At 43.7% G+C, this 15,523-nt stretch overlaps 1 protein-coding gene across 2 annotated transcripts in view; it reads left to right on the top strand.

The window, feature by feature from the left end:
* PDSS1 (decaprenyl diphosphate synthase subunit 1) overlaps nt 1-15,523 on the top strand; it is a 52,177-nt gene that overhangs the window by 28,916 nt on the left and 7,738 nt on the right. For both annotated transcript variants that reach the window (XM_019508268.1, XM_019508269.1), the window contains 3 exons: nt 8,804-8,884; nt 9,084-9,197; nt 15,131-15,211. In XM_019508268.1, the coding sequence (XP_019363813.1) occupies nt 8,804-8,884; nt 9,084-9,197; nt 15,131-15,211 (276 nt within the window). The remainder of the gene's footprint in view (nt 1-8,803; nt 8,885-9,083; nt 9,198-15,130; nt 15,212-15,523) is intronic.

Genomic DNA, 15,523 nt, shown 5'->3' with positions numbered 1-15,523 from the left:
TTCTGTGGGTGGCTGCCACTCGCACCCACCCCCTCCTCACCGCTGACGCAGCTGGCAGCATCTGTGGGCGGTCCCTGCTTGTTGCCACCAACACCACCACAGGTGGCTGCAGGCAGTCCCCGCACACTGCTCACCAACACAGTGCCCCCCCCACCCACCCCCAGTCACGGGAGGTACCAGTCGTTCATGCCAGTTGGTTCCATAATTTGTTAAATGAGAGACTCCTCAGTATGAAGAAAAAATTTTAAAAGGATTAAACTATTATGCTGGCTAACATTAAGTCTTAGTTCCAGAAATGTTTCCTATTGGCTCCCATTCTTGTAATGGATACAACTGAAAATGTAAATGTGATAATAAAACTCTATTAGGTTATGTAACTTATTGTTAGGCTTAAAACCAAAACTACATTCTGAACTTAATACAGTTTTTTAATGTGTATAACCTGTATCTGCGATATTTGCAGCATTTCTAAAGAACTATTATTGTTAACTTTTATGAAAACAGCCATTCAATGACTTGCATTTCACTGAGATCTTGTATTTTAGAAGGAATTCACCCCACCAACAGGGATTCAGATGTATTTTCATGTAGGAACTGACACCAGGAACTGGATAATTGATATGAATAGCAATGTGCTATGATTTAGACTTTTCCCATAAACGTTCAGATCCTTCAGTGGGAATTTTGACTGAATACAGCCACATCAAGCTTTTAGCTCATAAGTGGAAGTTTTTGGTATTGAACAGTACTATACTTACTCAAATCCAAGATGAGGGTTTTTTTTCCTCCAGTCAACGTAAGGGGATTCTTGTCTTAAATTTGAGTACCAGCCTGGGGCAGGGCTGTTTCAGCTCCAGTTTTCGCTCCAGCCCTATGCAGCAGGGTGCCCAACAGGGGGAACACAGGGAAGACAGCACAGTAGCAGGGGAACTGCTGCATCTGCAGCTCCAGCTCTGGCCCCAGCCCATGCAGAGCCACAGCCACAGCTATCTGGTCAGGGCTGGAGCTATGGCTAGCCAGGGCCAGCACCGGAGTCACCATGTGTTCATGCCCCAGACTGAAGCTGCTACATATGGGGAACTGGGGAAGAGGGAAGGGGAAGCAGGGACCAGGTGGGGCAAGGGACAGGGGTCTAGCTACGTGCTGTTAGGGATGTAACTATTGTTTTCAAAAGTATTTGTTTAACCTTCTCTAATTACATTGGTTAAACGCTTAACCAATGACAGCAGCTGCTGGGAGCTGCTTCCAGAGCCCTTTGACTGAGGGGAGGCAACCCCAGCCAAACAACAGAGCCCACTGGAAGCCCTGTGCTGGCAGAGAGGGAGCACCTGTGAACCAGCAGCTAGTTGCTTAATTGATAATCATTAGGCTGCTAGCTGGCTATGGGTACTAGTCCCCTCTCTGTTCCCCTCCTCTTCCCTCCCTCCCTTCTGCCTGCCCTGCTGCCTTCTGGTTCCTGCTCAGGCACTGTACAGCTTCCTTTTCTCCCTTGCCTACCGGATTGTGCCCTTCCGGAGCTAAAGGATAACCAGTAAGCTAGCCCGTTATCACTGCACTAATAAGTTATATGATTAATCATTTAACCTTTCACATCCCTACCTGCTGTCCCACAGCTTTCCCTGCTGCAGTGGTAGGGGACACAAATTTAAGACAGCCATCTGATGATTAGATTCTATAGATGGAAAAGTATAACATATTTATAATACATCTGTAATTTTCCATGTATAGAATCTAATTATCAGAGGGCTGTCTTAAATTCAAAGTTGGTTTGGATTTGGGTGAATATGGAAATTTTAGCCACTGGAGTGAGAGAGAGTTCATGTCTCATTCCAAAATTCAGTGCTTCAGCATGCGGTCTACTCATGCAAAATCTTAAGGGTTAAAAGCATTCCTGTTTGTTGTAGCAGAAATTTCCTGTGGTATGCCTGATTTTGACAATTTTGGTTACCTAAGGAGAGCTGATAGGTTTAAGAGGAGGTTGGTTTATTATAGTGTATAGAATGATTGTTGGCATCGTCAACTCTGGCTTCGAAGTGAATCCATTTACATTTCAGTCAGGGATGAAGATGATTTCACATCTTTCTCAAGGGCAAACCTAAAAAGATATTTTGGATGTTTGGGAATATCAAAGTATGATATATGTTAGCATGAGGTTTGAGCCAATTCTGCTCTGGTGTCAGTAGTTGGAAAAAACACAAATGGTTTCTGGTAGCATATAAAAATAAGGTAAAAATATTGGCTGAAAAAAATGGCAGAAACTAATGGTAACAGGCTCTTAGAAGTCTGCACTTTATGATACCCTAGAGAAAGTGCTGTTACATTTCTGGAAAAGTGCCTAAGCAGGGCATGGATATTCTCTTCCTGTAACAATATTGGCAATCTCCTGTATTTCCAAAATAACAGACATCACTGCATTAGATCCAGGATGTTTCTGAGATAAGCAGATACGTTTTTATCACCAGAACAGACAGTCAAGGAGTTAAAGGTGTCACAGTCTAGTTCTCAGTTAACAGGATGGTGGAGACATGCTAGAGCTATAGCCAAAGTAATCTATACAACAGTAAATATTGGCAAATGACCCTGAGGGTCACTGAAGACTCAGTTACTCAAAGGCATTTTTCAAAGAGAATCAGAGAGCAGAGCACTTCTGTTCAGGAGTTCATAACAATAAAGCAGGAGTGGAATTTCCAGCTGTCAAAAGTGAAGTCAGAAATAACAGCTCCTCTGACTCTACCTGTTCTTCCTGCTATCGCTGAAATTCTTAACATCTGTAAAAATGTACGTTCTGCAGAAGACACTTTTCAAAAGAAGGATTCTTCTTACATTTCTTTATCAAAATGACCTGAAAGGTACATCACAGATTCCTGTTGCATCTCACGGGGGCTTCAGTTTTTCACCAACTTGGGCGTGAACCCCCAAGTTGATCTGCACACAGCAATTGCTGCACTTGTCTTCAATCCCATGGCTGCATTAGGGCTATCTCTGGATAGATGGGTCTGCCCTAGGAAGCGTGATTGAACTGAGTACTCTACACCTTTGCATGTTATCATTGGCTCTAGATTTAATGTTTACATTTTCATTGTCTCGGGTACATGCACAATTGTTATGTTTCTGCATGGCCCTAAAAAGGTTAAACCCTTTTTGGTCTGTCAGAGACTAATAACACCTGATTGGGAGGGGGTGGGGGTCCATGTCGTGGTAAGTGCATTAGCAATAAATTGTAAAGTCCAGTTACAAGTGCAAGGTAATAGAGCAGGGGCAGGCAATTATTTTGGGCAGAGGGCCACTTACTGAGTTTCAGCAAGCCATCGAGGGCCACATAACAGGCATCCCAGGGCAGATTAATATTAATTTTCTAAATTTTTTAGGGGCCCTGCAGGCCTGATAGAATGGCCTGGTGGGCCGCATCCAGCCCCCGGGCCACATTTTGCCCACCCCTCTGATAGAGCTACCACTGCATCAGGCACAATTACAGACTGTTTGATAAATCCCCTTATTCATATAAAGGTAATTCCTAATTTCCTTTTGGTAGCCTATTTCCAATGGACGAAAGATTAACATACAACATGGTAAATGAACCTTGAAGTACTAATTCTAAATAGTAAAATAATACACAGAATTCACCTAGAGCTGAATGCAATATAAATCATCAACACAAGCTCAGTAGAAAAGTTAAAATGATATTACAGCCTTGACTATAACCAATTTAGGAAGAATTTTTACTAGTAACCATTTAAATTACCAAAATAAAAACAACAGTCGACAAAACCTGTTATTAAAATGTCAGGAGGCATAAGTTTCTCATGCCATACTGATCTTATTTTATTTGTATTGCAAAAGCAACCACAGTTGGCTAAGCATTGTACAGAGACGCATGAAAAGACCTAATGCTCACCCTGAAGAGTTTGCCATCTTAAAATGACAAGTCTTGAAAGAGGATAAAAGACTGGGTGATTCTTTGATGCTTTGAGCTGTTTCTCATTTAAATCCCGTGTTTACTCTATTTCCCCAACCCTTCGATTGTCTCCAGAATGTTGCCTGGTGAAGTCAAATGAAGTAGCAGAATGCTCTTTTGCATATCCTCCCCTTTTCGAGAGTGAGATAATATGAGGCATTGTGTAGCAATCAGAAAGGTACCTAGATTCTCATATGTCTTTTTAGATTTCTAGAAAGATTTTGGGGGAGGGGACTACTGTCACATTGTTAGAAATTATAGTGTGAGAAGTTCTTTTCTCTTTGCTTCAAACATTATTTGCACCATATTTGGAGATATTCTTCAGTAATATGCTTGAATAATTTATTGGAAGTAACTGTACACAGTTTCTCTTTGCATCTTTGTGCTTCCCTGTTAAGGCTTCTAAATTCTGTGTGCGTTAATGATCCTGCAATAGGCTTCATGTCTTCTAGGAAGGAAACTTTTGTTCTTAATATTCGGTGCTTTCAGTCTGTTTCTATGTTCTTATAAGATTTATTAGTGACTGTTTAACAGAATGGTTGGAGATGTTTCCTCTGGCATCTCTAAACCAATAGTGGTGGCTGCCAGGGAGTTTAATGAATAGAGGATAGATTACTCTAGAGTAGGGTTGGGCAATTATTTTGGCTGGAGGGCCGCTGGACGAGTTTTTGGTGAGCTGCTAAGGGCCTCAAGTGCCCCTCCCCCGGTCGCCGTCTTGGAACCGGAAGTCCCATCCCTGACCTTTGCTGCCAGAAGTCCCTCCCCTTGCCCCAGAACTATTTCTTTTGGGAGGGGACTTTACCATCTTCAAACTAGAAAAAAACAAACAAATCATAGACTAAAAAAAGCAAACATCTACTATAACTTATTTTAATGTAATTTTTTAAAATATTTTGTCCCGATTTATGTGCGTTTGTATAGTGTATCTAGAGGCAATTGCATAATTGCTCAAAATACTTTCTTACTCTTGTATATTGGGGAGGTACAAGGTGTATGTGGGAGCTGTGTGGTTGGAAAGCGGGTCTGGGATGTGCATTTAGGGTGGGGGGTGGGAGTGTGTTGACTGTGAGGGAGTGGGTGTGTTTGGGGGTATGGTGGAGAGGATGGGAGGGTGTTGGTATGTGTGTGTGGGTGTGGGAATGGGTTGAGGGGGTTATGGTGGGAGTTGTGTGTGGAGGGTCTGGGTATATTGGGGGTATAGTGGAAGGTGAGGAGCCAGCCCCATCCATCCTGTCCCGGCTTCAGCACACAGTTCCTGGCTGCAAGGCCAGGACCCATATGGCATGGCCGCCAGCCTGGCCCATCCTGGTACAGTGCAGCTCCAGTTCTGTTAGTCCCAGCCACGCAGCTGAAACTGCATTCTCCAGGGCCAGACCGGGCTAGCCCCATGCCACACTGTGCAGGTCCCAGCCTTGCAGCTGGAAACTACGTGCTACTGGGATGGGACTGGCCAGGTTGGCCTGGCTCTGTGCCATACTATGTGGGTTCAGACCTTGCAGCTGGGAACTGTGCACCACAGCCAGGGTGGGGCAGGTGGGGCTGGCTTTCTGCTATGCCATGTGGGTCCTGGCCTTGCAGCCAGGAACCACGTTCTACCAGGCCAGCGCTATGCTGTACCACGTGGGTCCTGTCCCAGCTACAGCGTGCAGCCCGGACCCATGCGGCACATGGAGCCGGCCTGCCTTGGGAGCACACAGTTCCTAGCTGCAGGGCCAGGACCCACATGTAGCACGGAGCCAGTCTGGCCTGGCTCTGGCAAATGATTCCATGTGACACTTGAACCTACATGGTGCGGCATGGGACCAGCAGAACGTGGTTTCAGCTGCATAGCTGGGACCCACATGGCACAGCACGGAGCCAGCCTGGCCAGGGGGCATGCTAGTGCCAGCAGCCATGGGAAGTCCCACACCATCAGACTGGGCCAGTTCCATGCCTCCATGTGGGGTTCCTGGAACCTGTAGCTAGGAGTGGCATATGGAGGCATGGAGCCAGAGTCCCGCAAACAGAGTGGGGCCATTGCTGGCAGTCCGCCCCTCCCAGCCCATTCTTACCTGAATTTCCACTCTCAAACGGAGGGAGGATGGGGAACAGCCACAGGCCACGAGAGAAGACCTCTGCTAGCCTGGGGGTGGGGGCATGGCAGGGCAGGTCAGGTTGGGATTGGAGTTGGTCATGCCGTAACCAGAGCCAGAGTTGCTTGGTGCTGCGGCTGGCAGGTCCTGCAGCCAACAGCTCCTGTCACCGGTGCCTTGTTGGGTAATAATTGTCTACGTTTTAGAGGGGTCTCACGGGCTGGATCAAATGGCCTGGCAGGCCAGATCTGGCCCACAGGCTGTGTTTTGCTTGTCTCTGCTCTTGAGATATCCAGTTCAATGCTCTACCTCTGTAGCGTCAACTTCTACCACTGTTGAAGACAGGCCTATTTGATATGCCTTGATGTCATGGGCCTTAGCCCATCACAGAAAAACTATAAGCCTTCCTTACTAAGGGAGGCCACTGGAGACATACCAACTAATTGCTTGGGACAATAATAAAAGAAAGCAGAAACAGGAGTAGGGCTATAGATTAATAACTAGGTCATCGGACGAGGACACTGAACAGAGCACAGTGGCCCAACGCTCACTGCCCCCTGAAGGAGTCGAGGGAGCCTGTGGATGCCAATCAGTGAGACTCCATCTGGATACATGAGTGGAGCAGTGCCAGGAAAGCAGCCCCACACTCACCCGGGGTCCTTCAAGCCAGAACCTCCTTTCTGGCCTTATAGATGGCCAGTTTGGCCAAAGCTGTGAGGAGGTTGACCCGGAGGTCTCAAGACTTGGTGGGGCAATGGACAGGGAGTCCGTAAAAGAAAAGGTGCAGGGAGAAGTGCAGACAACCTCAGCAGCAGGTTCTGGCGGAGGCAGAAGAGGGGCTGCAACCTGGTGCACTTGAGGCAGCTGTGTGCCAGAGTCTCCCTCTGGGGTCAAAAGGCAGATGTTGAAGGTGTCCATAAAGCGTGCAACATACACCCATGGAGACGGCCCCGTGGAGGAGCCGCCAACTAAGGTCCCCAGTAGCTCATGGGATCAAGGTGAAATACAAGCTAGTCCACCAAGGACCCTTCCCCTGCCCTCAGCTAGCATATCCCACCATTTGTTGTCAGGGCAAGACATGAGGACATGGTGATGAACTGCAGAGCATGAGCATGTAGCACTGGAGGTGGTGGGCTGTTCGGAAGTGGACCAGTTTGGTGTCCCCCAGCCTGCAGAGGTGGTGGGGCAGGGAGGACTGTGGGGCCTGCCAAAGCAGAGGCCCCACAATGAGCTCTAGGGACACTGGGGGCAGGGACTGCCCTGTCGCAGGACCTGGTCAATGTAGGCGAGGGCAGTGGGTGACAGAGCAGCCTTTACCTCCTGGAGTATGCAGCAGGGAGCATACAGCCTGGGCAGCTCCATGTGCTGGGCCAGTGCAGAGGGATCCACCCTGCCCTGCCTAGCATAGTCCAGGGCTCTGCCCTGCCTAGCATAGTCCAGGGCTCCAACACGAGTGATGTGGGCCAGGATCATCCTGTGGTGCACCTAGGGCACCTCCATCTCCAGCACCGCCAGCTGTGGGTTTTTCAGCTGGGGCTCGGTGAGGAGGTCAGTGCCCTGGGCAACCATCCCAGGCTGTATTTTGCCTGCTTCTGCTCTAGAGAGAGACAGTTCAATGCTCTCCCTCTATAGCATCCACTTGTGCCACTGGTGAAGACAGGATACTGGGCTAGATGGACCATTGGTCTGGCCCAGTGTGGCACATACATTCTTATACTCTCCTCTGATCCCATTGTAAGAGTGAAAATGCAAGACCAGTTAGAATGTCTCTGAACTGTCTCTACTTCTCTCTCTTCCGCTTTAAGTCACAGCAGTTTTAGTCTCCCTATAGGAAGGTAGGATGGATTTCTCTCCTTAGTTGCTTTATTGACCTGGAAATAATTAGACTACCAAGTGGCACCAGTCAGTCTCTAAGCAAATGTACAACATTTTAGCAGGATTTATTCAGTCTTACACTTTGGCACACCCCACTATCAAGTTTCAAACAAGTACTTTCTCTTTAATTAATACAGAGTTGATGAACACAAAGGTGTTATAGCAACGTAGTTCATTTTTCTGTCCCTTCAGAAATACTATATGGTATTCTACTAAGAGTTTGTCTGTTAGGTTGGGGGGGGGGGGTTGCCTTTATACTCTTAACCAGAGAACCACTTCCCTTATTGCAGCTGCAGCTCCAATACTTCTCCTGCTTTAGGCTTCCTTATTGTTTGTTCATAAGTGTTGCTTTGGTCTGGTGCACTGATTCTCGGACAGGATGCCATGGTACCTTGAGGTGCTATTAGATCTTTTCAAGGGTGCCATACAGTATTAGCACTCTTAGGTGTGCAAACACCTACATGTGATTCACAAGATAAGCTGAAAGATTTCAAATAGGAATCCATGTTGTAAAAAAATATTCTCATTTGTTGTGGTTGTGGTCCTTGAGTGCTTTGCAACAGAGGAATTGCTTCGGCATTTTTCTGTAGTCAAGAAACAAGTGAAAGCTATGAACTGGGACTTTCTGAAGGGTGCTGTAAGTCTAGAGAGACAGAATCACTGGCTAAGAATTTAATATATTTTTAATGCTGCATTTCTTTTGGGTCTTATTTTCTAATGACTTTAGATTATTTGTGTAGCTGTATATGCATATACAAGAATAAATACTCAGGAATGTTGCTGATGTGGCTTTTCTCTTCCCAGACATTTACTGTCTACATGCTTGCTACATCTCAAATACAATCAGGTATATTGAAAATGAATGTTAAGTAGAACCTTTTTTTTCTATTCTTCTTTCCAGGTTTCCATTCTGGGCTGCCCTGATCCAAAAATTCATGAGATTGCATATCAGTATGGAAAAAATGTTGGCATAGCTTTTCAGGTAACATACTCCCTCCTTTGCTTCTGCTGAACTAATGGAGAGTCTAAAATGCATGCTTCTTACAACCATATTTGAAACCAAACTGGATTCCTGCAATCCATTTATTTAAATCCTATTCTAAGTAGATGTAACAATTAAAATACATCTATATGGCCTTTTTAGTGTGTTTAAATTAACCTGTATGTATGTTTTTATTCAGCTAATAGACGATGTGCTGGATTTTACATCGTGTGCTGACCAAATGGGGAAGCCAACAGCAGCAGATCTCAAGCTTGGATTGGCCACAGGCCCAGTTTTATTTGCTTGCCGACAGGTAGAGATCAAAAACTAAATCCCATTTCTGACTAAGAGGGACACCGTCAACTAAAAATCTAGTCAGTAATGAGTCTAGCAGTTTTAGATACTTTATCTGTCCGTGACTTTTCCTGATGGTTGCTGGCTTTCTGATCACACTTTCCTATTTCTTAAAAGTTTTAAAAGTTTCTCTGCTATTTATATGGAAAAATAACTGACTGATTTTAATGGAGAAACTGTAGTCACACAAGTAAGCTTGCAACTTTTGTCTTGGAAAGTAATTTAACTGAAAAAGAAACAGGTACTCCTGTCTTCTGCTCTTTTAGTGGTGATAACCTGAGACATTAACTTTATTTTCACTTGCTATTGCTAATGAAGTCAAAATTGTTATTTCAAATGACATTTTCCAGTTGTTAGGAAACTTGAAACAAAGTACCTTTGATATCATGGCATTTCTTTGTAATGCAGAAATGCTGAAAAATAATTCTGGAAAATTTAGCAGAAAATTGTGTCTGGAAATGTTCATAAAATACCATTCAGATGAGGAGCCTGCCTTCCAGCCCTTGCAGGAGGCCCATTACTTAAATAGTGATTGTAAAGCACATTAAGAACCCCTCGCAGAATGCATTATAAAAGGGAATGGTATGTGTTATAATTACTATTGCACCTTTTAAGAGTAGAGCAGTATTTTTTTTCCTGTTTTGCAAGTATCCTGTGTATGTTATGGGTTTATCTGCACAATAGAAAAAGTGAAAGCAGCTGTTGGCCATGCAGCCTTCCTTAACCCCTATAAGTTAGGAAGGAGTCTGGGAATGACTGGGCAGAAAGTTTGAAGAGTTATACACTGGAAGTCTGCACATTTGTTCACTGCAGTCAATAACTCAAACCAAAAGCATCAATTGCTGATTACCACAATGCTGATTTTACCAGGGCAAAAGGTATGTTCCATACAGAGGCATCTGTCCATATAGAGAGACTGAGCACTATCAGTTCCAAATGAAACCAGTGATTTAGTTCCTGATTTCACCAGGGCAGAAGGTATGTCATAGGTGATAAAGCACATAAGAAAGTTTTCTATCTACCTGTAATAACACAGGCCTTCATTAGGTGTATTTAAACTCTTCTGGGGAGGGAGGAAAGAATCATAGAATATTAGGGTTAGAAGGGACCTTGGTCCAGCCCCTGGCTCAAACCATGATTATCCCCAACTATATCATCCCAGCCAAGGCTTTGTCTATGTGGGTCCTAAAAACCTCCAAAGATGAAGATTCCACATTCCTTCTGGGTAGCCTGTTCCAGGGCTTTATTACTGTCCTTTTGAGAGTTTTTCCTTGTATCTAACCTAAGCTTCCCTTGCTGCAACTTGAAACCATTGCACCTTGTTCTGTCATTTGCCACCACTGAGGACAGTCTAGCTCCATCCTCGCTGGAACCACATTTTGGGTAATTGAAGGCTGCTATCAAATCTCCTCTCAGTTTTTTCTTCAGGCTAAATAAGCCCAATTCCTTCAGCCTCTCAGAAGTCTATGCCCCAGCCTCTTATTTTCATTGCCCTCTGCTGGACTCTCCCCAACTTGTTCACATCCTTTCTGTGGTAAGGGGCCCAAAACTGGACACAGTACTCCAGACGAGGCCAAATAGAGGGGAATAATCACTTCCCTTGATCTGCCAGCAATGCTTCTACTAATGCAGCTCAGGATGCTGCTAGCCGCTTTGGCAACAAGGGTACACAGTTGGCTCATGTTCAGCTTCTTGTCCACTGTAACCCCCAAGTGCTTTTCTGCAGAGCTGCTGCTTAGCTTGGTTCCCAGCCCGTACAGGTGCATGGGATTGTTCTGTCCTAAGTGAGAACAAGATGGATATGCATATACACACAAGGGAGAGTATAGCAAAAGAGCTTCTTTGAGACCAGACGAGAAGACAATGACCACTTAAGAAAAAAAAGGGAGGCTGAGTTGGCTCTGAGAGCAAGACCTTACACACTATACAAGTTTCAGTTTTAATGGCATGTGCCACGGGATTCATGAAGACTCATTCAAATCCAGTAAGATCCAGTTAATCAGGGGTGGGCAGCCTGCAGGTGTGGGGCAAGCTGCAGGCTGCGGAGGAAGCAGGCAACACAAGGCAGAAAGGCAGGAACAGACCAGCAGGGAAAGGGGATTGGTATGGCAGTCAGGGAGGGCGCAGGGCTTAACTTGTGGCACACTTGCCAAAAAGTTGGCCCCTACTGCAGTTAATCATCTGTGCTCAGCATTTTCTAGGGAAAAAGGGAGAAGGATATAAAGCTGAGCTACTAAAAAAGGAACAGCAATAAATACGTAAAGAGGATACAAAAGAACTGAATACTAGCAAGTAGAGAAATACACATTTTGCATACGACTCTTAAAAGAACATGAGGTTGTTTAGCCTGCAGAGTGCTGATAACTCTAGTCTAGAACTGAATGAAATTATTACTGTATTATTTATATTTGCATATTGTCCAAGTGTGACCTAGTATTTGACAATAAAGAGCATAGAAGTGACACCACATAGAACAAGAAGACATGATACCACCCAAGAAGAGGCAGTTCAAGACCAGCAGCAAGCTTTTGAGTAATCTTGTTTTTTAATGTATTGAACTTTTTAAAACTTAATTTAGAAAGTGAGTAGATGAGTAGGGATTGTTGTGGCATATGTCCATATAGATTGATTACTACCCTCAGTTCCTTCTAACTGAAGTCAACAATTTAGTTCCCATTGAGTTAATTTGCTGTGATGAATAAATCAGGTTACATTATTCTCAGCAGTCAGACTTGTTCATTGGTTAGTAACAATATTCCCCATTAAAAAGATCATCTGACTGCACTGTAGGTGGAACATTATGAAAACTTCAACAAGCAGCTATGGTCAAGGCAGGTCCTGTTTTTCATGCCGAGATAAATAGTCACCTAGTACTGTTAATGCTGTCATTTTAATAAGCTTCCATTCTGAAATCACCTGTTTTACAACTGAGGGATTTCATCAGGTTTTGGTTGTGAGTTAGTGCCACTAGCCACTTTCACCAGTCCAGCTAGGTTACTAGTAGAAGAAACTGAAGGAGATAGTTTACTTTACATGGTGAGATAAGATAAAATTATGGATAAGAAAAGCTTGAAGGAGTGGAGTTTGTTCTTCTCAATTATTGGCTTTTAGTTTGATTTCTAAGTCTTAATTTCACAGGTTTCCTAAGGTAGGCCAGACCCTAATTATTAATAGTAAGATAAAATAGCAGGGAAAAATTAATGTAATGTCTTTAGGGTTTTTTCATTTATTTTAAACTAAGAACCTCACATTTTTCCTTTGTAGAACATTTAACATTGTGACAGCCTTTAAATCTTGATGATGAAAGGAAATTGCCAATGCTTAATCAAGCTGTCCTTCTACAGGACACATTGGAAGAAGCTAGTAAAGAGATGCTACAGATTTAAGTGATATGCTCAGTTTGTTTATATAACTTAATGGTAGACACTGGGGGTGTGCAAAATGGGCCGTATTCAATTTGAATCAGAGACAGTGATTCAATTAGTTGATTCGGATCACTGTCCCTGATTCGATTCGGTTGAATCCGAATCTGAAGATTTGATGCTGATTCAGAGAATCAGCGATTCGGCCATGGAAACAGCTTTAGATGTTTTTTCTATATACCTTGCGGTACCAGGTGCGGCTCGTGAACACTGAGATGGTGGGGCGGGGGGGAACATCCCACAGGAACGCGGGAGGGCCCCCACGTGCTTATCAGCGAACCCAGAAGTGGACCAGAAGTACTTTCGGTCCACTTCCGGGTCCACCGCTGAGCGCACTGGAGGGCCCCCCCACAGCTCAGTGATCAGGTGTGGGGGGGACCCCAGGTGCTCCCCCAGACCCAGGAGGCAGAAGTTGCCAAGCTGGAGGGAAGTACTTCTGGTCCACTTCTGGGTCTGCTGCTGAGTGCACTGGGGAGACCCTCCAGGCTTCTGTGGGATACTCCATGAGCCCCAGCATCGCAGCACTCACGAGCTGACTGCTACCTAGAGGTATGTAGAAAAAACATTTAAAACTTTGTCTACGTTCCAATCGTCATATCTTTTTGAATCTCTCTCAGTCGATTCTGAGGGTTCTGATTCGATTTGGAGAGATTAAAGGGTCTCCTGATCTGATTCAGATTTGGAGATTCAGCCACCAAATCGGGTAAGTCTCCGCCAAATCGAATCAGCAACTGAAACCTCGCACAGCCCTAGTAGACACTACTTGTGCTTCCAGCAAGAGGTGTCTCCATTTGCACTCAACAGAAGAATAACTCGAGACATATTGAAAATACTGCACAATTAACACCTTTCAAACTATCTTTTGCTAAATGCAATACTTTTTCCCAAAGGAAATAAAACATCTGCTTCTCTTGCCCTACCGTTTTGTCCAGCTTACCATTTCTGGCTGTTGAAGATGCTTTTATAAATGGTAACATTATAAAAGCATTATGAATGGTACCTTTTCCTCATACCTTATAAATGGTAAATGATTTTGGAGTAGCCTCTGACTTTCCAGTTGCAGCTATTAGTAACTTTTTTTTTCTGTGAATTACCTTGACTTGTAGAAATGTTGATTGTTTTGTACAAATAATGTCCAGGTCACACTCCCTCAAATGCAGTTACAGGTTATTTAACACTTGAGAGCTACGGAGAAGATGTTTGATTGTTTACCTGGTATAATTCCTGCTTCTTATTAAACTCTCCATATTTTTAAGTAGTTGTATTTTAAACATTCTTAGCATCTTTCAGTCTCTCTCATAAAGCTACTTTAGAACAAATGTAAGCACTCTTTCCAAATATTTATACGTTACCCTTTAAATCTGCACATAATAGCTAAGAATAGCTTTGCATAATCTATGTTCTTTAAAAAGCCAAAGCATGTGCATAATCTATGGTGTCAGAAATAACCTAAGACGGGAAGATAATATGAAAATTATAATTAAGATATCATATGCTAAGAAGCTTGGAATCATATCCCTGAAAGGCTACCATTTCCCAATACAAGTTTTCCCTGGCTCAAAATATTGAAGGCAGTACAATGAAACCAGAACCCTGTAAGTATATAAAACAAATTTAAAATTTGGCTTGATCTTAACTGCCCCACATAGAAAAGAGCAATTTCATTTCATAATCCTCTTTTGTAAGATGCACACTGATGCTGAGGGCCTTCCAGCATGACATCTGAAGGAAGTAAAGAACTCGCTTTCTGCCTGAGGACAGTGATTTGCCCAAATAACTAACTTTATTTGGCTTGCCAGTCAGGCAGATCAAATACAGAACAGTGAGGGAAATGATCTTGGTCCAATTCTAGGTCCACGGCAAATGGGAGAAGTGTTTTTGTTTTAATTTCCTGTGTCCAGCTAGCTCTAGGAATCAAGGAATCAAGATAGAACATTACCATTGTGTGAAAGTAAAACCACTTGGACATCTTGTTCGTCAGCTACTTTAGACAAATGGACACTTCTCCCATAATTAAATATCTTAAAGTATCCTCACTGGTTTGGTGGGAAGAGGTTTGGTTTATGTTGCAGTATAGCACAAAGCAGGTACCCACAATAGGTAGCCTGGGTATTGGGAGCAGTCTAGCTACAACCCAGAGCTCAGCACAGGGTAAGTTAGCCACAGCACCAGCATTCAATACAGACTACATTATTACCAGGTTGGTTAACATGGGGACCTGTGCTACACTGCAGCCTGCAGTATAAAACAGCCCCCAAATTCAGTAAGAGAAATAAAGATTGGCAAAGACTCCCCCACCCAGTCCGACTTTCTGATGTGCTTCTTTTAAGGCAGTTGAAGAGGGGAAGCAGGGGACAGCTACTGTATATTTATCACCCCTTTTAACTTATTAATGTAGTTGTAACTAGTGAAATAGTGAAGAGAAAACTATACATGGAAGAGATGCCAGCTACCTATGTTCTTTGCTTAGTTTCCAGAAATTAATGCTATGATAATGAGGAGATTCAGTTTGCCAGGAGATGTTGAACGTGCACGGGAATATGTACTCCAGGTAAGAGTTGTAATTTCCCAAGTGAGTCTGGAATTCACTGCCTCAGCTAATTCGATAACAGTGGCATATTCAAAAAATGCTGTAACGTTTAAGATCCCTAACTTTATGTCCCTTAAGATAGAGTTTTATATATCTTTAGACTTTACACTGGCTGCTAAGGTAAAAATGCTTCATTGGCACAACACTTTGGAGGAAGAGAGACTAGTTATAGATAATGACCAGGGATCCTGGTTTTCTTGGATTTAAAAAATGCCAATTCTCTTTTTTTTTTTTTTTTTTTTTAAACCCCCAAATCCGGGATTAAAATTAAAG

Source organism: Gavialis gangeticus, unplaced genomic scaffold (assembly GCF_001723915.1).
Source record: "Gavialis gangeticus isolate Ggan-Ray unplaced genomic scaffold, GavGan_comp1, whole genome shotgun sequence".
Classification (NCBI taxonomy): domain Eukaryota; kingdom Metazoa; phylum Chordata; order Crocodylia; family Gavialidae; genus Gavialis; species Gavialis gangeticus.
Note: the sequence above shows the minus strand (reverse complement) of the source record. Positions and strands in the feature narration are given on the sequence as shown.